General features: G+C 36.3%; 1 protein-coding gene across 14 annotated transcripts in view; it reads right to left on the bottom strand.

The window, feature by feature from the left end:
- The window catches only part of KTN1 (kinectin 1), a 118,815-nt gene that overhangs the window by 2,825 nt on the left and 93,137 nt on the right, over positions 1-22,853 (bottom strand). For 6 of the 14 annotated variants that reach the window (XM_064292512.1, XM_064292519.1, XM_064292513.1 and 3 more), the window contains 11 exons: positions 21,334-21,424; positions 19,175-19,261; positions 15,699-15,788; positions 13,786-13,866; positions 12,917-13,006; positions 12,695-12,787; positions 11,870-11,941; positions 11,557-11,640; positions 11,314-11,397; positions 8,685-8,768; positions 6,358-6,450 (listed from right to left, as the gene is read on the bottom strand). In XM_064292512.1, coding sequence (XP_064148582.1) covers positions 6,358-6,450; positions 8,685-8,768; positions 11,314-11,397; positions 11,557-11,640; positions 11,870-11,941; positions 12,695-12,787; positions 12,917-13,006; positions 13,786-13,866; positions 15,699-15,788; positions 19,175-19,261; positions 21,334-21,424 — 949 coding nt within the window. Of the gene's footprint in view, positions 1-5,362; positions 5,481-6,357; positions 6,451-8,684; positions 8,769-11,313; positions 11,398-11,556; positions 11,641-11,869; positions 11,942-12,694; positions 12,788-12,916; positions 13,007-13,785; positions 13,867-15,698; positions 15,789-19,174; positions 19,262-21,333; positions 21,425-22,853 lie in introns of all 14 variants that reach the window. The other 8 variants (XM_064292520.1, XM_064292524.1, XM_064292525.1 and 5 more) reach the window with 8 other exon arrangements.

Below are 22,853 nucleotides of genomic sequence, written 5' to 3'. Positions count from 1 at the left end.
GTTAAGTGTCAGTGATTAAAATCATCCTTCTCCCTCTAGAGGACTCCTTAAACTTGTTCCCCATTTAAGGGAACCTGGGGTAATGAAATTTTCTGATATGGTCAGAAATATACCTAAAAGCCAGGCAAATGTGAGACATATAAGGGAAACTAGATACCTGGGAACAAAAGGTACACTAGAAAATATTAGCGTTGCTAATCCGAAGCCACAAAAATCATCTTAATTCTTCTTTTTTAAAAAAAAAAAAAAGGATGGCAGTTCTTTTTTTTTTTTTTTTTAAGAGGCAGAGTGGGCAAATAAAGGATGGAAAGACAACTTCCAAAAGAAAGGTTAAGGTTTGTTACATATTAGGGATAGGGGCTAAACACACAAACTCTACAGCTCACAGAAGTTCTAAGAACTGAGTTAGAAAAATTACCGTATAAACCCACTGCTGTCGAGTCGATTCCGACTCACAGCGACCCTAAAAAGTTACTGTACAGCACCTCTCATTTTTACCTAAAAAAAATAGCTTTTCCCTTATTGAAGATGAACAGCATTATCTTAAACAATTCATATGTACTTGTGTATATTAAAAAGCTGGAAATTAGTTTCTTGGGATCAAATGATATTAGCCTATTACCTAAAATTCTGATGATTAAAAAATTTATATTTCCAACTTAATCATCCAGTAGTATGATTAAGAATATGGTAAGAAAATATGAGTTAGCCTTAGGAAGCACATAGTGAGAAAAAATAAGGGCTGAGGATAAAAATCTGAGGGTAACATATATTTAAAGGGCATAAAGAACCAGGAGAACTAAAGGATATGTGAGGAGGGGTTATCACTATCAACGCTGCATAGGGCCAAAGAAGTTTTCAAAAGTTCTCAAATGTCTGTGGACTTCTTTCACACAATCACCCTGTCATTCATAATATGTTATACTACTACTAAGTCTCAACCACCTTTTGGCTTGCAAAATTCAGACTTCTTTCATCATTTGACAAAAGAATGCTAAAAATCACTCAGGGGAGCTGCCTACCGGCCAACAGTTCAGTTTAGCTGTGTTGCCAAGGTATATGTATTTATCTTAACAAATTACTACATTTTTTAAAAACTAAGAGATTAAAGTGTCATAACCAATGATTGGTATAAGTTTCAAACTTAACACGGCAAATGTGGGAACAATAAGGCAAGCCAAAAATGGTTCATGAGATTAAAGCAAGTAGACCATGTGTTTGGCAAGAAAAAGCAAATACTAACGAACACCTTGGAAATGATGGAGAGATACTAATGATGATATCTAAAGGCAAGGGGTAATAGGTGATCTTACAGAAATGAAACCCTTCCTCATAACACAAAGGCCTACTGACTGACTTCAGCATATTCAACTTTCCTAAGTTTTTTTCAGAATCTCATTGTACGCAAAAGAAAGGCCTGTATTAGACCTAGCAATTAGGAAATCACTACTGACCTTAGCAAAAAGGGTTTCAGTGGAAAAGCAGGAAGGGAAGCCATTCTAGAGTGGATGGAGGAGTTAATAAGAAGTAGACACTGTGAGAATAGTTTCTTATTTTAAGAATCTTTGTTAAACAGTGAAGTAAAAAATTAAGATGGTGTTACAGATTGAACTGTGTCTCCCAAAAACTTATGCTGTAAATCCTAACCTCTATGCCTATAGTTATAATCCCATTTGTGAATGGACTGTCTTTTTTATTTTAATGAGGTGGGATCAGGATAGCATGCGTCTCGAGTCAATCTCTCTTGAGATATGAAAGAGATTAAAAAAGCAAGATGCCAAGCCACTGAAGATTGCCCAGAAGCAGGAACTCAGAGACAAAGGCCTTCCTCCAAAGCCAACAGAGAGATAAAGCTTTTCCCGAGAGCCAGCATCCTGAATTTGAACTTCTAGCCTCCTAAACTGTGAGAAAACAAATGTGTTTGTTAAAGCCATCCATTTGTGGTATTTCTGTTACAGCAGCACTAGATAACTAAGACAGAATTTATGGGTCTAGGAGTCAAGGGGTGAAAATGGGAGTGGCACCACTCACTATTATCCCTGCTGACCCACACGCAAATTTTTGCTTCCTGTCCCTACAACCCTATGCTCTGCAGGTCTAGATGTTTTAGTTTCAAAGGAAGGAACGCTCCCACCTGGAGACATAACATTGATTCTACTGAACTGGAAGGTAAGAATGCTACCTGGCCACTTTAGGCTCCTCATGCCTCTGGATCAACAGGCAAAGAAGGGAGTTCTCATGTTGGCTGGTATAACTGATCCTGATTACCAAGAGGAAATTGGACTGCCATTATGTAATGGAGGTAAAGAAAAGTATGTCGGAGTACAGGAGATCCCGTAGGGCGTCTCAGTACTACCACGCCCTGTGATTAAAGTCAGTGGAAAACTACAGCAACCTAATTCCAGCAGGACTACTAATGGCCAGACGCTTCAGGAATGAAGGCTTAGGTCACCCCACCAGGCAAAGAACCACAACAAGCTGAGGTACTTGCTGAAGGCAAAGGGTAGTTCTAAATACCAGCTAAAACCACATGAACAATTGCAAAAACAAGGACTGTAACTGCTTTATGTCTTCCTTCTTTTGTTATATGTGTGTGTGTATACAGCAAACATCTTTTTCTTCCCTCCCTTATTCCACTACTTATTATAAAAATGTAAATGGGACTAGTGCATTTTTTGGTTGTACATGTCAGTTGTATCATGCTAGGTGCAAGTACAGCTTTGTAAATGTCTTTATTTAGAGATTATGTATCATTTAAGGAGATGTATACAGGCACCAAGTTGAAAAGGGATACACTGTGACGGTTAAGGTTATGTGTCAACTTGGCTAGGCCATGATCCTTAGTGGTTTGGCAGCTACTATGTAATCAGTTCTCCATTTTGTGATCTGATGTGAGCAGCCAATCAGCTGAAAGGGGAATTCTCTTGGGGGTGTGGCCTGCATTCAACATATACGGATGTTCTGGCAAAGCTCGTTCTCTCTCGATCCTGCATCCAACTCCTCACCCTCTGACCTCTGGTTCTTGGGACATGAGCCAGTAGCCCCGCCACCTTAACTGCAGATTTGGAGATTCACCAGCTTTCGCAACCCTGTAAGCCAACAGCCTTTTGCCTGACCTCCTGATTTTGGGTTTGTCAGTCCCTTGCAAGCACATGCGTCAGCAGAAACCTCCAGCACAACGCCCAACCCACAGATTTGGGACCTGTCACCCACCACAACTGCGTGAGCCATTTCCTCAAAATAAATCTCTCTATATACATTTGTATATATGCTTCACTAGAGAACCCAGCCTAAATCAGGTGGTAGCCTGAAGGAAATACAATATCAAAATATGACATCTGCACATTTTCAAGGCTGAAGAGAAGGGTGTGGAGAGAATAGGGCTGAAGTCACAGGAAAAAGTGACAAAAGCATTTTCTGTATCCCTGTTAAGTAGGAAGCAAGATCATTTGCTAATTTGGGGAAGTAAGACGGTACAGCAAAAGTTTGAAATAGTAACTAGGCAACTGGAGAGGCGAGCTGACTAAGGATAAAAAACTGAGATTAGATGTAATTATTTTTGCTGACACGTTAGAAAATTAGCTGTGCTTGTTTGGAAATTCTTCTTAGAGGAATCTGACCTGAAATGGCATTTTAAAAGGAGAGCATTATGAAAAGGCAGGCCAGAGTAAAATCATTCTATGAACGTGAGACAAGATGTCCCTGTAACACCAAAATGGAGGTCCATCCCAAATTTCAGGGATATTTTATTGATCCCTAAGGTTCTTGTATAGCCATCACAGTCTTAACGCACGGGTTCTGAATTTAACAGTATGATAGTTAAGGCTGTGTGTCAACTTGGCTGGGCCATGATTCTCAGTGGTTTGGCAGTTATGATGTAGTTTGGCAGTCATATGATGTTATGATCACTTCCATGATGAGATCTGATATAACACGATCACCTCCATATGGGATCTGCTGGGTGCAGCCAATCAGTGGAAAGGGAGTTTTCTTGGGCATGTGGCCTGCATAGAATGTAAGTAGACATTCTGGCAAGACTCATCAGCTTTTGCTCACTCTGGATCCTGCAGCTGGCTCCTGTTCGTCTGACCTCCAATTCTTTAAAGATGAGCTAGCAGCTCACCCTCTGTCTTGCCTGACGATCTTGGGATTCATCGATCTTTGTAGCCTGTGAGCAAGTGCTCTGCTCTCTGACCGGCTGATCTTGGGTTCACCAGACCCTGTGGCTACGTGAAATCAGAAGCCTGGCCCACGGACTTGGGACAGTCCAGACTATACAACCACGTGAGCCATTTCCTTGATATAAATCTCTCTATATATACATTTATATATTTTACGGTTTTGCTTCTCTAGAGAACCTAGCCTAAGACACACAGTTCAGTGATAAGCTGTCTCCTTGGGTTCCACAAGTCACTAGTCTCCAAAATGATATGGTTATTTTAAAAAACAACTTCAAAAGAAGACTATCTGAACTACTCGGTGCATATTAGAATACTCTATCATAGACAATGTGACATAATGTGCTCATAAAGCAGGGATAGTCCAAGTAATAACAGCAAAAAAAAAACTGCATTTACCAACTGGAATACAAATCGTTTTCAAATGCCAACAATCACAATGTAACCAATAAAAGGTTATTATATCATGATGGGTTACTGATCCTCAATTAAAATTCTCACTTAAGAGTTAAAGAACGGATTTCTTGGAATATCTACAAAGGCAAACTTAGGTAAAAATCAGCTTCCAATGTAACGAAATTGTGATGTTCAGTTCAGCAATCTTACCTCAGTATAAGGTTAAAAAAAAACCCATTGCCGGAGAGTCAATTCCGACTCACAGAGATTCTATAGGACAGAGGAGAACTGCTCCATAGGGCTTCCAAGGAGTGGCTGGTGAATTCGAACTGCCAACCCTTGGTTAGCAGCCCAACTCTTAACCACTGCACCACCAGGGCCCCCAGTATAAAGGCTAGGGTCACTTTATTTTACTAAATCATTAAAAAAAAAGTTTATCCTGATCTTAGTTCAATAAAATAACAAAGCAGTTACAGACACTAGGGTGATGAACAAAACCCAGGTATCCAAGATATAAGGAAGTCTGCTTTATAAACAGGTCAAAAGTGGCAAAAGATAAAGGGATTTATTTTTTCCCTCCAAGCCTAAAGACCTTCAACATAGGCACAAGATGAAAATAAAACTCTAAGAAAGCTAAAGCTGCCATCTAGAGGTTCTGAGAGAGATACAGGGGGAATATTTCCTCTGGGGCAACGAGAGTTCCCTGAGTTTATGATAAAACACAAATTACACATACACACACTAGGTCAATTACCCATAAACGACACCAACACCTCAGTGATTCTTACCTACTATCTGGTAGTGTTCTTACTCCTTCGTGAGCTGTTGATTTACTTTCTGAAGCAACTGCTGTAAATGTGTTACAGTCTGATTTAGACTTACAGACATTGTCTCCTTCTCAGAAGACTGTCAAAAAGAAGACAGGAGTGATGAAAAACTCCAAACATGAGGAAAAGGCATTTCAACCAAAACCAGAAAATCTTAGACTGTTGTTTTAAATATGAATACAAAAAATTTGAAAAATGGCATGGAAATCAACAACAAAAATAACCACATAGAGAAAGAGTGTTTATTTACTAGTGGTGAAAACTAGATGGAACCAAAGAAAGCTGTTATAAATGTAGTCACTAAGCCACAAAAGGAAAAAAAAAACTAGAATCTATGAATATCAGAAATAAATCTTATTTGTTCTTGCAGAAAAAATTGACCCAGCATCAGAGTAGAGCACATTCATAACAAAAATAGTAAAATAGTTAACATTTATTTTTAGCAAGCTCTTATCAACTGGCAGGCACTATTTTAAGTGCTACCCACTATTCTAAGTGTTTTATATATTTACTCATTTATTTCTTTAAACAACCCGACAAGATAGGTACTATTATCATTGCCTTTTACAGATGGGGCAACTAAGGTACAGCAAGGCTAAGGAATATGCCCAAAGTCGCTCAACTACTAAATGGTAGGGCCCAGATTCAAACATAGTCTAGCTCCAAAATCTATACTTGTCACCAGTATACCATGCTGCTTCTCAACACAAACCTTAAAATTAACTATCATCTCACTGAGCTAAAGTAAAAACCAAATACTTTTTTGCAGCACAAAAAGAAAAAAAAAACACTGCATTTCAGAGGTAGATTATTTCAAGGAAAGGATTACCTTCAGTACAACTGACAGTAGCACATTACAAAGGCATTTTTCTAGTCAGAACCTTGTATATTTTTATTCTTCCCATTTTTTGGACGGTAGTTAGTCCCATAGATTTTGGGTTAAAGAAAATACATACCGATTCTGAGGAACCATCACTATTCTCAATAACAGTAGTATCTCCAGCAGCTTTTACAATTTTTGACTGGATAAGATCCAATGATTGTTGGGCCTACAAGAAAAAAATATGATAGCTACTCAATAAAGAATTGATAAATATATGATGAAAAAATCAGTGATTTTGTTACACCGTACAAGACTAAAACTCTTCCTAAAATACAACATAAAGCCAACCTATTCAGAGCTTTTTCTCCAAAATGAAAATAGCTTTTTTACTCCAGATTATAACGTGGACCAGAAACCACATGTGGCCCACAAACTAATATATTTATTCCAAGGCTCCCAAAGAAAAGATTTGCTGACCCCTGGTCTAGATCCCTTCTCTGTACATGTATGTGCTTGTAGAAACTGGCAAAAAATATTTATATAAATAGGCTTTACAAGCCTGTGGGCAGCCATCTAGGATGTTCCACTGGTCTCGCCCCTTCAGGAGCAAGGGAGAATGAAGAAAACTAAACATACAAGGGAAAGATTAGTCCAGTGGACTAATGGACCACAATTACCATGGCCTCCACCAGACTGAGTCTAGTACAGCTAGATGGTGCCCAGCTGCCACCAGTGATTGCTCCGATAGGTATCACAAAAGAAGGGTCCCAGACAGAGCTGGAAAAGAATGTGCAATGAAACTCTAACTCACAAAAAAAAGAAAACCAGACTTGCTGGTCTGAAAGAGGCTGCAGAAGACCAAGAGTATGGCTCCCAGACACCCTTTCAGGTCAGCAGTGAAGTCACTCCTGAGGTTCACCCTTCAGCCAAAGATTAGACAGGCCCATAAAACAAGACTAATGGGGCACACCAGCCCTAGGGCAAAGACTAGAAGGCAGGAGGGGGCAGGAAAGCTGGTAATAGGGAACCTGGTGTGAAGAAGGGAGAGTGGTGACATGTCATGGGGTTGTTAACCAATGTTTGTTCTGTAAACCTTCATCTAAAGTAAAAAAAAAAACAAAACAGAAAAGTAGGCTTTTACATACGTGCTGTTTTATAACTTGTTTTACAAAATACTGTTAATTCTGTTCATGCCAATAAATAGGTGCATTTCAAATGGAGGGTTGTACAGCATTTCTACTATACAGACATCTTATTTAAACTGTCATCTATTGTTGCCATTTTTAGCCATCATAAATAACATGGCATATCCACACCTTTGAGCACCTGTTTATTATCCTTAAAGTACTTTTTCAGAAACCAAAGTATAAGGCCAAAATTGCATATGTTATATTTTGATCCAGGGGAAGAAATTAAAATCATGTATCAAAGTAAATTAGATTGCTCGGTCTGTGTATCATTTATCTAAATTTGTGCTCTAAAACAAACTTCCTAAATTCACATTTTATCTAGTGGTAACAATGACACCAAAATAATGTGAAACAACTCTGGCCTCCTACACCTTCGCGTAACAATGTCCTACATCAGGAAACTTTCAGGAGCTTGATGCAGGAGTCTGGATTATTGGCAGGACTGTGGAGAACACCACACATCCAAAGTGGTGTAGTTGGCTGCCATCTTTCAGTAGGGTACTGCTGCCTGTTTCCTACTTAAGTCAAAAGCCGATATGCAAGAGAATTGGTTGCTACACAATGCGTACACTGCCATTGTTGCCATCCACCATGATTGAACCACTCTGACCCAGTTTGAAGCCCTGCCTTGTTTCTGTAGGCCACGGCTGAACCGTTGAGAACTGGTTCGATGCCCTACTCTAAAGGAGATTTGATATAATCCTACGTGAATTATACTATGAAAAAAAACCCAAAGCAGAATTACAAATATAAACTTAACGCAACGAATAAGAAATGCAAACCTAAAATTAGCTCGTTTATATATGAAATTGTGAAAAACGTGTGCACAAATTTAAAAATTCCTGAAACACCAAAGGTCTATATGCATCTTTTAATTTTATCCACAAAGATCAACCAAAATGTACTTTGTAAATGACTACGCAGGCAAATCCCAGTTAAAAAAAAAAAAAAAAAAAAAACGATATAACCAAATTTTTTTTTAAAGAAGAGTAACTCCAATTAAACTTAGTTTTACAACACACTTTATAAAATAATTATATAAATGTGATGAAATGATGAAGTGAATTACGCTTGGAAAACAGCCAAAATAGTTTAATTCCAAAAAAGTAACTATATAACAAACTGAGCTTAAATTTATAAGCATGTTAACATAATGATGCAAGACAACAGATTCAGAATTAGCAGCCTGCTTGAGACTCAAATACACCTCAAGGTTCAGGTATGATATTTAGCACCACACTATTACATCTTCTGGACAACCGTGTCTTACCTTATGCAAGTCACCAGCTACCTTCTGTCTTTCACTTTGTTCACTTCTAAGTTTTGTGAGTGTTTCATTTAACTGTGCCTTCAACTATAAAAATAAAAGCAATACGACAATTACTATTCACCTTTCTATGATTATGCTGACATCTCTAGGACTGAAAAACCAAATGAGAAAGAATGGGGCTGCTGAGAGTTACTATGCACAATGGATTAGCCAATATGCTGCACCAGATGTACAGAAAAGCTAAGCAGTGGAAACTCCCATCTGTAAAGCTAAACGTAAGAAAACCCATAGAAATGAACTAGAATTTAGAGTGGGAAACTGCATATGCAAAAACCAAAACCAGCAAATTCCAGTAAAGTGCCTTAGAAAAGTATTATTCACTATTCATAAAGGAGCTCATTTTTAAATTCTTCCAAATTAAAATCGGAAGTTTTACCAACTTGTTTTTAAAGGCTTTCTTGATCTACAGTTTAAAGAGTCAATTACCAATATTTTAAAAGATACTGAACAGGAGACCACAAATTCAGTAAAATGAAAACTTAACAAATTTAAATGTTGCTCATCCTTTAAGACTTCACTGAAGAAAGTAGTGCAAGACCACATTTTACAGCTGGCCTAAATTATATCAACCAGAAATGTCTTTGGATATACTTCTCAATAACCAACTCGTTAAAACACTTATAAAGTTCTATAAAACTCTAGTGCCAACACAATCCCTTTTCTTTGACAGCTGTTCTGATTAAATGTGAAAAAGGGAAATGGACTATATTGACAAGAATTACTTTCCTACTAAAGCTATCAAGTTCATTGTTTTTATCTGCATATAAAAAAAACTTCCCGCCCGTAGGCATAATTTTCCAAACAGTTCTGGAGACCCCAAAAAAGGGAACTGTAAGATACTGACATTTCATGTTGGAGGCAGAATTAGTGGAGGGCATTCCATTTGGAAATTTTATTTTGCGAACTCTATTCAAATATCCAAATTATTCAGTGTTTGCTTCCTTACTTAAACTCTTGAATATAATGCTCTACACATCAGAGAGGTTATTCGTTTTGGCCCATGAACACATAAAGTGTACACAGGTGAATAAAATTATCTTAAAATGTGGTAACAGTTACCCTGAGCAAGCAAAACAACCAAAAAAGATTCCAAACTCAAGGCATCATGATAAAAAAAAGCAAATGCCACTCAAAATGGTCTTTTGACAGAAATTAAGAGGCAAAAATACAAAGAGAACAGCAGGCTGAATGCAGATGTAACTATAATCCCGTGGATTTGATGCCACTGTTGGAATCAGCCACTGAGTGTCAAAGTTAAAAGTAAAATCTTCAGCAAAGGTAGTTAGAAATGATTTCTTAAAAACATGTATAAAACTGGTCTTATGTTGCAAAGAGAATGAGTTCAATTAAGTCAAAGGTAAATAAGACAAACAGAGGGGGATAGATACATATGCTGTGTGTGCCCTACCCTGAAAATTCATTTCCATAAAATCACTGCCATAAACACAGAAAACCAAGCACAAATGAATGAATCAAGAAGTTTTCTTTTGGTACATGTAGCAATGCTAATGGGAAAATTCCAAACTAGGAAGGGTTAACTTGGGGGTAAGGAGAAAACTTATTTTCTATAGCTTTCCTTGAGTTTATTCGGCTTCTTTTAAAAAGAACGAATTCTGTGCTATAATTTTAAGTCACAGGAAGGCGTAACGATTGTTGCTTGAAACAGAACAAGATAGTCATATCTAACAACTAAGCCTGTCACGATCAGTTTAAGTTTTTAGAAAACATAAGGATTGGAATGTCGTTGTTGTTAGTTGCCATCGAGTTGATTGCAATTCATGGTGACTCCATGTGTACAAAGTAGAACTGTTCCATAGGGTTTTCAAGGCTGTGACCTTGCAGAAGCAGATCACCAGGCCTGTTTTTCAAGGTCCTCTGGGTGAGCTCAAACTGCCAATCTTTCAGCTAGTAGTAGTTGAACGCTTAACCGCCTGCGCCACCCAGGGACTCCTACTAACTGGAAAACAGAGTACTATGCCTTTATAAGACATTTAGCTAATTTGAGTATCTCAAAGTCTACAGTTTTAGTTATTATGCTCTAAATAATATGTTGATGATAAAAGAATTCCATAACCTTTTTATTATCTGGAATCTTTAAAAAAAAATAGTTAAAATATGAAACTGGACTGGATTATTGCCCTTGAATGAAGAATATATATCTTCAATCTTCAAGAATCTTCTCCCAGGTTAGAAATAAAAGATCCAGTTAACTATGACAGTCTGAGAGCGTATCTTCACAACTCAGCCAATCTTTATCTGTATCATTTCTCTATTTCACTGAAAATAATGCTGTTTGAAAAAGTAGGCTTAACAAAACATGGAAAATTTTTTGAAAAAGAGTTGAAAGCCAAACATGCCATTGTTAGGAGCTAAGAAAAGGAGGGTCATCTTAGGAGTCAAGAAAAGAAAGATCATCTTAGGAGCCATCAGAATATGAAGATTATCTTAAACTTGCAAAAATGCCAAGCTAAAGATGTTAGCAAGGAGAAAAAGTTTGGGTGTTTCTCCACATGTCAACGCAAGTGTTTTCAGAGCCTACTTGATACCCAGTGGAGAACAAGCTTCTTACCAAATTTAGCTCTTCATTCTGTCTTACTGCTTCAGAATATGAATCATCAAGTTTTTTCTGCAATTCAGTCAACAGATCTTTCAGCTGCAATGAAGTTTAGAGTTTAAGATTGATCTCCTGTGATATCCCATGTTTTGTATGCTACCCGGAAGCTTCGCCACAAATAATTATATTGAAATATTTTATCACTGTTATAAATGTAATTTGAATTGAGAAGACTGAAAAAAATTCCGTTATATGTACCTCTCTGACTTCCGTAACATAGGTAGATCGTTCAATTTCTGCCTTCTCCAGTTCCATTTCCAAATGCTCTCGTTCTCTTCTCAGCTAGCAATGCAACAAAGAAGGAAAAGTTAACTAACATATACATTTAAGATTTCATGATGCTTCTCCACAATGGAAAGTTATCACACAAATACAAGGCTGTATCATTTCAAACACTATCCAAGATACATTCTTAATAGCTTAACAACTACATTAGCAGATAAATCTTAACACAAAGATCTTAGGACATCCCTTAATGCTAGGTTATAAGCCAAATAATCAAATAACATACATTTTCAATATCTTTATTTTCTCTTCTTAATTGCTCTAGCTCTTGTTCCGAAGACGTAAAGGACGACTGCATCTAAAACGTGAAAGAATTTCACGACCAAGTAAACAACCCAGGGTACAGACAGATGTTTTCATCTTGTAGAACTCTGAGTTAATTGGACACTTCACAGATTTTGAAATACACCCTATTTAAAGTCATACTGAATTTTAGAACACTTTTAAAAAGAATCACATTTCACTTGATTTAAATTATACTCAAAACCTACTCCATTTCCATGATATTAAGTCCAACAAAAAGTGCTTAATTTTTCATTAACAATTAATGCCCAGATGCAGAACACACAGTACCATCAGCAACCTCAAATTCTGCACAGTCTGGGCCAGGAAAATAAGTGAGAAACAGATGGCACCCTTTTTCCACACCACAGAAAATAGGAGAAAAATTAAAGCTCTCCAATAACTTTCAGGTTCCAAGAACAGCAGAATGACTTAACTTTTTTTTCAATACTGCATCATGTGTAGGGCATCAACTGTTTTAAAAGCAGAATTCTTTACCTTATGTTACCACATAATATTTCAATAATTTTCAAAGTATTTTACATACTATACTACTACCCTTTAATCATACTCTAAACCAATGGTTCTCGAACCTGAGTGGGCATCAGAATCACCCGGTGGGCTTGTTAAACACGAACTGCTGGACCCTACCCCATAGTTTTAGATCCAGTACATCTGGGGTGGGGCCAAAGAGTCTGCATTTCTAACAAGCTCCCAGGTGGTGCTGAGGCTCCCGGTCCACGTGCTTCAAGCTCTTCATCCCAAATACCTGTTTAATAGTCTTCTGTGATTCATCGACTTTGACTTTCCATTTATTTTCTTCTTGCTCTACACTTCTCTGTAGCTTCTGCAAAATTCCTTCCTACAGACAAAAATAGACTTGTTTTGAAAAACTCATATATTAATGCCAAGATAAAACTATTTAGGCCATTAAGGAGTAAGTTAATGATTTAAAAATAAGACCAAAATGCATATTAAAATCATTTCCTACTGTTTCTGCAAGGACGGATTTATATTTTTCACACTCTAGCTGTAACAATGTGTGCATTTCATCAGCTTCTTTCAACCTGTGCTCTAGAACCTGCAAAGAATGAAATAAAGAAAAATTCTCCATTTAATTTTACCAGGAAGTTTTGTACTTCAAATTTGTTTCAGTATTTAATGGCATATTATGATAAATGGTTTCAAACTGTTTTATAATGAAACACTACATTTCAACTTCCTAAGTGGCAATGAAGTTCAATGGCCTTTGCATTTGGTTTTTTGCTAATTAAATTCTTTCAGATCTGCTTACCATAAAATATATTGCCCGATTTTATAATACGTTAAGTTTGTCAATCTTTAGCTGGATGGTAAAATCAAGCAGACTCACATGTGAAATAAGATCATAATGCCTATGCTATACAAATGGTAGAGGAGATTTTATTCAAGTTACTTGAAAAGAAAAGGAAAAAAAAAAAAACCCCAAATTTCAGCAACCAGCTAAAAATCCATAGTTTCTGAATCCAAATGATGTAGTTTGGGATGTTTCAACAAGCCAATTGGTTTCTACGTACCCATCTTAACTGGTCTTTACTTCTTAAACTTAGGCTAAACAGGGAGTAGTGGATAATTAAATACTCAGTTTTAGAAATGATTAAGATACAGAGTTAAAGAAACGGTGAATTCAAATGCAAGGAAGACTTACAGTATTTCCACCAAATTTTTCACAAGATGAAATATGCCTTCTTACACCTTATCAAAAAATCATTATTCTACTCACAATATATCCTGCATCTTTTCCAACCTTAAAAAGAAATTGATTTGCTTCTTTTTTTCCATGTTTGGTTAAAATACAGACCCTTCACTTCTTGAACTAACCTTAACCTCCTCTGAACCTGAAGTTTCAGCCACACATTCTTTAGCCTTCTTTTCAAATCCACGCAACCATTCACTATAACTCTGGCAGGGGGGAAAAAAGTCAAAATAATCAATTTCCAAAAATATTTAAATAAAATAGGTGAAAATTACATGTTGTCTAATACAGCAAAAGCAGCCAAGCTCAGATTATACATAGGTCAGGCAATTAAATTTATTTAAAAAGCCACACACCACCCCTATTGCTAACTAAGAGGAACCAGAGCTTCTGAGAGAAATGACCAATTCCAGGTTTGTGGCAGGAAATGTATACAATAAATCAGAAGTATCTTGTCATACCACGAAGCAAACAAGCAATGGAAGTTTAGCAGGGTTGTGTCAAAAGGATTCCATAGCAAGCTAAATAAGCTCCAAATGACCAAAGAGACAAGCAGACATTATGTATCTCTTGATGGAAGTGTACAACACTGCTTATAAAGTAGTGTTGCCCCCACACCAAACGAAAAACCAAGCCAGCTGCAGTCAAGTTGACTCTAATGGCAACCCTATGTGTTGCACAGCGTAACTGCAATTCATAGGGTTTTCAATGGCTGTGACCTTTGAAAGTAGATCACCAGGCCTTTCTTCCAAGGCACCTCTGGGTGGACTCAAGCCTCTAAGCTTTGATTAGTAGCCAAGTGCTTAACCATCTGTGTCACCCAGGGACTCCTGCCCCCACCCTATCCATGCCAAGATATTGAGCTTGAATATGATCTAGCTTCTATATCCAACTTCCAATTTACAGGATACACGAAGGACAGAGAAACATCCTGATGCCACAGGTATGCAGTCAGCTAAATTCAGACCCTGGGAAACTACATAGGAAACCCTGGGTCAAATATAAGCCGAGGAATGAGTTAGGGGTCGAGGGGTGGGTAATAAAGGCAGAGCAAGAAAGATCTAAGAGATATCTTAAACCAGTCACAACATATTAGCTATACTTGGGTCCTAATTAAACTGCTATAATTATTATTTAATTAAAATAAAATAGACAATTTATATGATAACTGTGGAAATGCAAGCATCAATTAGCTATCAGAAATTATTAAAGATATATTTTTTTAATTTAATAATTTTTTTAAAAGCAATCCTTATCTTTTAGAAATACATACTGAAATTATTTACAGATGAAACCTTCTGATGTCTAATTTGTTTCAAAATAATCTGGGATGTTCAGAATGGGAGGTAAAACAAGATTGTTTGTGTACTGATGCATGCCACGTATTGATAATTACTGGAGTGGGATATCGGGTATGTTGGGCTCATTATGCTAGTCTCTTTACTTTTGAATATGTATAATAATTTTCCATTTAACTAAAAAAAGGCCTATGCCACCACTTAAGGAAACTCACACGGCAGGCTCACAAGCTTTTCCCACCCTCAAACTTATACTGTATTAATTCTCTGATCCAAGATTACTTTTCTCTCCTACTTAAAACACTTTATAACCTCAGGTAAAACCAGTTGTTCTATACTGTCTTAAGAATTTTGCTTGAATAAGTTAATAGATGATATTGTTCCTAAAACTAAGGAGCAATTTCTTACAATTAAGTTCTATTTTGAATAAAGCTATTGAGAACACTGATTTTACTAACCACTAAGAAATATTTCCTTCCTAAATAGGATTTTTATAATCCTCCAAATAATCTCATATGTAAATTTTATAGAATAAAACAGAAGAATTAATCAGTTGAATAAACAGAAATTAGTTTAGAATCAAGTGACTAACTACTTGGCAGTACCCTAAGTTAATAATAGATTAAGGAGTCAGTGCACTATCAAAACCAAGTGCAGAGTGCAAATGCTGCTTATTCACAACTTCCTTGAATAATGATAAAGATGTCAAGTAAAAAAATAAACACATAAATTAGTCTTACCAAATTAGAAGGGACAGAAACCTTCGGAAATAACTTTTTCAGAACTTCTTTAGCCTCCAACTCCACAGCTTCCAAATGTTGTTGTCTTTCCTAAAGCAGATGATGAACCAAATCAAATCCAAGTTACAAGATTATAGAATTTAAAGGAAAAAAAAAAAAAGCTATGATCTTTTAAGCTTCAAGAAATGAAAGTCATAGGATTTAAAATATTCATTTCAATACTGACAAATGTTAATATTTCCCATTTTAATGTGTCAAAATGAGTCCACATGAAAAAATCTGCAAAATCTCTAAAGCATCCTGAATAATAATGTCATATTAATCATGCTAAGAAATTATCTGATAATATGGGCATTTTCCTTGGCATTAGACAAGTGCTTTACACCTCCAGGAACAAATCATTAAGAAACTAAAACACTTCCTATAGTAAAAGTTAAGCTACATATATTAAAATATATGTATCTGCGCAACACAGCTGAGGCTTATTGGCGGGCAAATGTCTACACAAAATGCATTACTGAGGGACCGTAATTCCATGGGCATTAAAATGGCAATTTCCAAATATTCGGCTTGAAGGTCATGTGAAGCCGTTTATGCTAAACAAGGCAAAAAGGACCAAAATTCGATGGCTGGCCCATATAGGAGAAAGAGGAAGGAGAGCAGATAAACCGATGGTACAATACTTCACTAATGCCAAGCATAATTTTGACACTTGGGTATGGACTCCCTCAGCTATAAATTCAAAGGCATTAGTACAGATGTACATATGTCTAAATTTGATAATTTAAAATCCAAACCTAGTAGATATCAGTAAATAAATTCAAAACCATGGTTTGTCAAAATTAGGGTAATGATTTGATCACACACAAAAATCCCAACTAATATCCAAACTATCTCTACATGATAAAGAAGAACACAAAAACGCACACCTAAACCAAACCAAGAATATCATCTCAAAACAACACTTGTCAAGTTCACAGGTGACAAAAATGCAAGCAAGCTAGTACAATCTCAAGCCTATCATTCCCCTTTTAGATGTGATCTCTGAAATTGATTACTGATATAAGATGCATACACTTCAATTTAAGCAAATCCAATCACATGAAAATCTAAATTTACAAAAAGATTATATTCTATATAGAGCTGTCACTTTATTAAGAACTAGCAGCAAGATTTTTTTAAGTGGAAGATTTAATGGAGTATTTTTAGTAATTCAATAAAGTCCACTATTTTCTGGGAATACACCTACTATATAAAACAAGATACATTCATTCAAAACAATACTTAGCTGCTAGTTCCAAGACAACTAATAGGTCATTTTTATCATTTGACCACAGAAGTGGTGCTGCAAGCTTTAAGCAAAATCAGTAAGGAAAAGAGACGCTGTGGAACAGGAGCTTTTTGAACATGACCCAAGAGAAAAACTATACAACTTGTAATCAGGAGCCACAACAATGAAGATTTACTTTTATACCATTCAAATAACCTTTGCTGTCAAGTTTTCATTTGACACAGTAGTTTAATTATGCGCAGCAATTTCCATTCCATTTTAACTCCTGGGTGATACTGGTAACTGCTTCATTAAAATCTCCTTACTATCTTTAAGTATATGTAAAAAGTATCTTTCAATGTGACCTCAAGCTCTTCAACAATACTTACTACTTTAAAAATAATCCTGAAAAAGCAGTATATCATTCTTTGTTACATTCTAACAAGATTACTTATTTCTATCATCTAAAGATGTTTTGCATAGCTCCTTCTCCTTACAGCACAACCCGAGGAACTGGGCCTATCACCAGCACTCCACACATATGGTATCTGAGGGCTGGCTAAATTCCGTTGAAATAGAAAGACTGAATTCTATTCTTTGGAGATGATTAGCTATGCAAGAAGCCCACAAGCAGCTCAGTGATGAGTTTTGAAATGTGGTTAAATTCTAGCTTTCTTCTGGAATCATAGTATGTAAGAATGCCTACGGAAGGTGGCATATGGCTTCTTGCAGGAATGGTCCAGTATTAAATGAAGGATTAGCACCTACTAGATATATATAACCTCACTACAAAACGAAAGCTAAAAGGTAGCTCTTAACAGTGAAAATCAAAGGTGTGGCAACAATCAGAAACCTCTCATTGCTAACAGACTTGACTATGCAGCTGCAGCCACTCACAACAAAACCACAGCGTCCTACTTGGCCGAGATCTTCCTGTTGCCTGGCCTAGATTTCTCTGGTTCCAGTATCTATCAGTGTTCACTAATTTGGGTTTTAGGGAAAATTAGGGCCAAGTGAATAGATACATAAATCCATTACACTAAAAGAACTGTAACTACAAACGTATGCTGGATAGAAGATTTTTCATAAAAAGTATATCCTGCTAAAAAAGTCCTTCAACTGTCACTAAGACTTGTATTTAAAATTAAATAGGTCACTGTGGCTCATCAAGTACTTTTAAAATGCTGGCCTAAATCACACAGCTTCTTAACTCATCTGTAAAACTCAACTCTCCTGTTCCACACGTATTCTTGGTAGGAATTTTCAAAGTACAGTGAAACCTGTGAGAGCTGGAACTCAACGGGACTGCCTGGTTTTTCTGGGTCTCACAAGTTTTCCGCCTTTGACAGGGTACAGTCTTACCACTTTTCTATCACCATTAGTGTAAAATATTTGAGTTTTCCTTCTCTGACAGGTTTCCACTGTACTTGACTGAAAGCTTTCATTTCTCTCAATTTTTAAAAAGAACTTCTTCTCAACTATAACTCATTAGAAATCTTCATACCCATGGAACAACTTGAGCCCAGGGAGCGTACCCTTTGTCGTTTTGGAGACAGAGGGATATATAGCACTTTACATATTTGGGTCAAGAGGCTTATCCCTTGATATTAAAATTTCATACTAAATATAATACATGTGGTCACTGATGTCTAGCTGCTTCAAAACCTAAAGTTCAATTCCACCTCATATGGAAAACCACCCCCAATAACACACCCGGCATTGATCCCTTTCCTGTATTTATGACTTTTATCATTTTCTACCTTGTCCAGGTCATCTTGGTATACTCCAAAGAACCTACGACAGTTTGTTGTACATTGTAGGTATATCCTAGGTATTCAAATGTGTTTAATAATAGTTATTTTTTTAGTTCAGGGTTTTCATCAAAGTTCCTTCTTAACCAACCTAACAGGCACACACTGTCTGACAAGAGCTTACATGGCTAGCACAGAAGGTCTCCTCAGACTCCTCAGCTTAAAGTAGTACTCACCAAAGTTTAAACAATTAGGTAATCAACAACAAATCAGCATGCCCACAACTAAAGCTGCCAGGAGAAGACGAGAAAAAGTAGAGATGACAGAGATGATAAATGTGGATAAGGAAATTTTATATTTAAATTGCAGTAAAATTAAATGCTTTAGGCTGATTTTAAGACAGGCTGCAGATTTTCTCTGTTCAAATGACTATTTCTAGGAGTTAGCATTACAACCTTGGAAGTCTTGTTCACTTTGTCCTGCAGCATTTTTTCAGTTGATGCCAATGCTTCCATTGCTTCCCAGTTTTTCTCCCGAAGGTCCTAATCATTTTTAGAAAGAATGATTTCAGTTTATCTATTATTGAAAGATTTTTGCTTTTTACTTCATCAGTATTTTGCACTGCATTTAAATGCTGGTTACTGCAAAATTATTTCAGTGTGAGAATATGTATATCAGCAAAAAATAAAAAGCAATGTTTAGAAGTTTGAATGAGGAAATAAAGATGCCCACTTTCCATGTATTAATACACACAATATGCCAGCTTTAAGGTAATTACTGCACACATGTAACAAAGAAGAAAGCATTCAAAAGTAAACAGGCAAATCAAGATTACAAGTAAGATTTAAGGTACATTGAACAGTAGAGGATTAAAAACAAAGTACTCAAGTATTGCAAAAAGCTTTATACATGATTTTTAGACAAGGCTCAATGTCACTCACGGGACTTTCCCCTATAGCATGACTTTTTTTTTTCCTCTCTGAATACGTTTTAATAAGGTTAACACATTTCAAATCTACCTAGCAACAACATAGTAACTCACTGTGCTTCTACATCTTTCTTGGCATGGTCAAACGTGTATACCATAAAGCAACCTGACACAAACTGTATTAGCTAATTGATCGAGGCAAACAGGGAAGCTTGACAGCTATAAAACATTCGCTTGAAGGAGAAACAGAAGCCATTGGAAACTAAGGTCTGAAAGATCTAGATTTTAACAGCATTTCATAAGCAAATATAAACACATATCAATCTCCTAAATTTCAGTCTTTCTTAGAAATTCAAACAGATAAAAACTATAAAATAAAAAGCCAATAATCACCATGTACTAGATGCTTACTCACGTGCCAAACACTGTAGTTGACACTTCACTTAAGGTCTCGTTAATCCTCCTAACAACCCTATGAAGTATTTATTCCTATTTTATAGATGGGGAAACCACAGCTCAGATAGGTTAAGAAATCTGGCCAACTGTACACAGCAAATAAAGTGACCAAACTAGAATGGATTGGCACTGCAATCTGCAGGCCTCTAAGGTCTTGGTTCTTTTCACCACACTTTAACGCCTTCAGCACTGCTGCTGCATTACACTGGCATGACCATGCACTCTTTATTTCACAAGCCCGATTAAAAAACACACATTAGATGTTAGCAGTGTATTGGCAAGTTCACGTCTAGTTTTGTGAAAAGGCAGGCCTGTTAGTAATGTTACGCAAGCACACACAAAGGGCAATTCACATACCTAATTTTGACAAACTCAGGGGTGCAGGAAAATGCCAACTTGTTAAATTAATGAATACAAACTTTGAAAAATTTAACTTACGTTAGAAAAATACTTATCTATTTACCATCAATAACCCTTTAGATTTCAAAACCATTTTAGCCTTATTCAAGTCTTAGCAATTACACTTTTGTATACAAAAGCTCCTCTACAAAGAATGCTTGCATCTACTTATAGGTGTCACCTTCTGTTCAGAAAGAATGTATAAGAAATTCACCTAAATTCATAAATGTCTATTCAGTAAAGGGATTTATATTTCTAAAAGCACTATCCCTTCCTAGTCTAATATAAATATATTCAGGTTCTGAGGCCTCTGACACACCTCTCAGTTAAAAAGGAGAGGTTCTAGAAGGCTTTGAAAAGATTTAATTACTGAGATGCTGGGTCTGAATACTGGCATCACTATTAGTTTACAAAAAGGCTAGTCCAAATCAGTGTAAGAGGAGATATCTTTGATTTTAAAATACTGAGCTGAAAAAGATTATTTTCCCAAATATAAAGTTTAATAGAAAGTCTTTCCATTGTATTTTTAGTTTAAAAAAAAAAAAGACCTAAAGCTGCAGTAATCATACCTTCCATATTTAAAATAATATTCACAAACAAGTGTAAGAATTGGTCTTTACACTTATTCACTGAAAAGTAGCTCTCCAATAAAATGATTACCCCAAGTAACCTCCCCAACAAAGAGCTACACACAGAAAACAATAGCATTTTCCCACAAAGATTAACAAATCTAAAGTAAAAGTAGCTTTCAAAAATAAGTAATAATCCTGAACCATGACATTTCAAAGTTAAAGTAGTAAAAATAAAAGCTTCATTCTGGTAAGTGCTTACATTGTTTTTCTTCCTCTGGTGTTCGACAGCATCCTTCAAAGAGTCTAACTCACTCTGGAGATCAATTATTTCTCTCTCTCTTTCTGAAATTCTAAACCAAAACATGAATACATACAGCAAGATTTTCAGGCAAACAGTGACTACAAGTTAAATACTCATATATCAACATTTGTTACTGCGAAATAAAAACATCAAGTGGATGACACTTAGAAAGCCCATCCTATGAATTCTTGTTTTTATAAAAGGCTTTTTAAATCCTTTTACACACAATAATGCTGAAGTTTGTGCAAGAGAGAAAAGAACACCATTCCCTAAGGAACAGTATGAACACATGAACTGCTGTACCTGGGGCAACTGCAGTAGCTATTTTCAGAGTAAAGAACATTTTTTTTTCCCCAAAAGGCAATGAAATCATTTATGACGTTAAGTGGCTGACCCACAACAAAAGTCTAATATTAAAGTGAGCCAGGTGTTCTATTCTCATAGCAGTCTCAAAGTTCACGTTTTCTGGTCCAGTCTAATGAGTTGGCTATTTCCCAGAAATGCAGAAAGCAACAGCAAGAATTTCCAATTCAATCCTATTATAGCTGGGAGAGGCTTAGGCAGAAGGTTAAATTACAAACAGCTCTTCTCTAAGTATATGGTTCTATATAAGGGGTTGACAAAATATGGCCCCGGCTCAGCCCCATGGCCTGTTTTTGTATGGCCCTCGAGCTAAGAACTGTTTTTATATTTTTAAAGAGCTGGGGGTGGGGAACGAATATGCGAAAGAAACCCATGTGGCTGAAAAGCCTGAAATATTTACTAGCAGGGTCTTTACAGAAAAAGTTGGCGAACCCCTGCTCTCTACAAACTCAAGACTCAATTTAACAGTAAGTAATTCTAACCTAGTAAATAAATCACCAACTTTGTAAACAAGTCAAGGTGATAGCATACTTAGATTACTTCTATCACCTAATATATCTAATTTAGTTCACATTTAACATACTACCTTATCTGAAATGACCATAAATGTAGGCTCTTAGGAGGAAAACAGAGCCTGACAATTTAAAAAACAGATATATGGTAAAATATATTTTTTTAAAATTGCTTCCTAAAAAGAGAGTAATCATAAAGATTTTGAGTTTAAAAAAAATACAAAAGCTAAACCAAAATTTGTTATCATTCAATTCCATAGTGAGATCAGGAGAGAAAACTCAGTAGGGTAACTGAGATAGTTTAAGATAACTCAGAAAAGCTTTCAAAGTAGTTTAATGGTTTCTGAATACTTGGGGGTAGGGGTGGGGGGAGTCAAGCATCTTCGTCAGCAAAGTATTAAAAAAAAATCCAAATACACAAAAAAGTACTTTAACTCAGGCAGAGGCACAGCTAAACTCTACTGACCTTCACTCAGGTCAGTATACCCAAATAGAGCTGTGAAAGTGAGGTGACCGTTTGTAGTCATGTTAAATTGCTTACCTGAGAACTGTATTTTTATATAGCACATAAAAACAGTTACCACTTCCCAAACTGTGAATCAA

The sequence above is a fragment of the Loxodonta africana genome, chromosome 10 (assembly GCF_030014295.1).
Source record: "Loxodonta africana isolate mLoxAfr1 chromosome 10, mLoxAfr1.hap2, whole genome shotgun sequence".
Taxonomy (NCBI): Eukaryota; Metazoa; Chordata; class Mammalia; order Proboscidea; family Elephantidae; genus Loxodonta; species Loxodonta africana.
The sequence above is the reverse complement of the archived record's forward strand: the minus strand, read 5'-3'. Positions and strand labels throughout refer to the sequence as shown.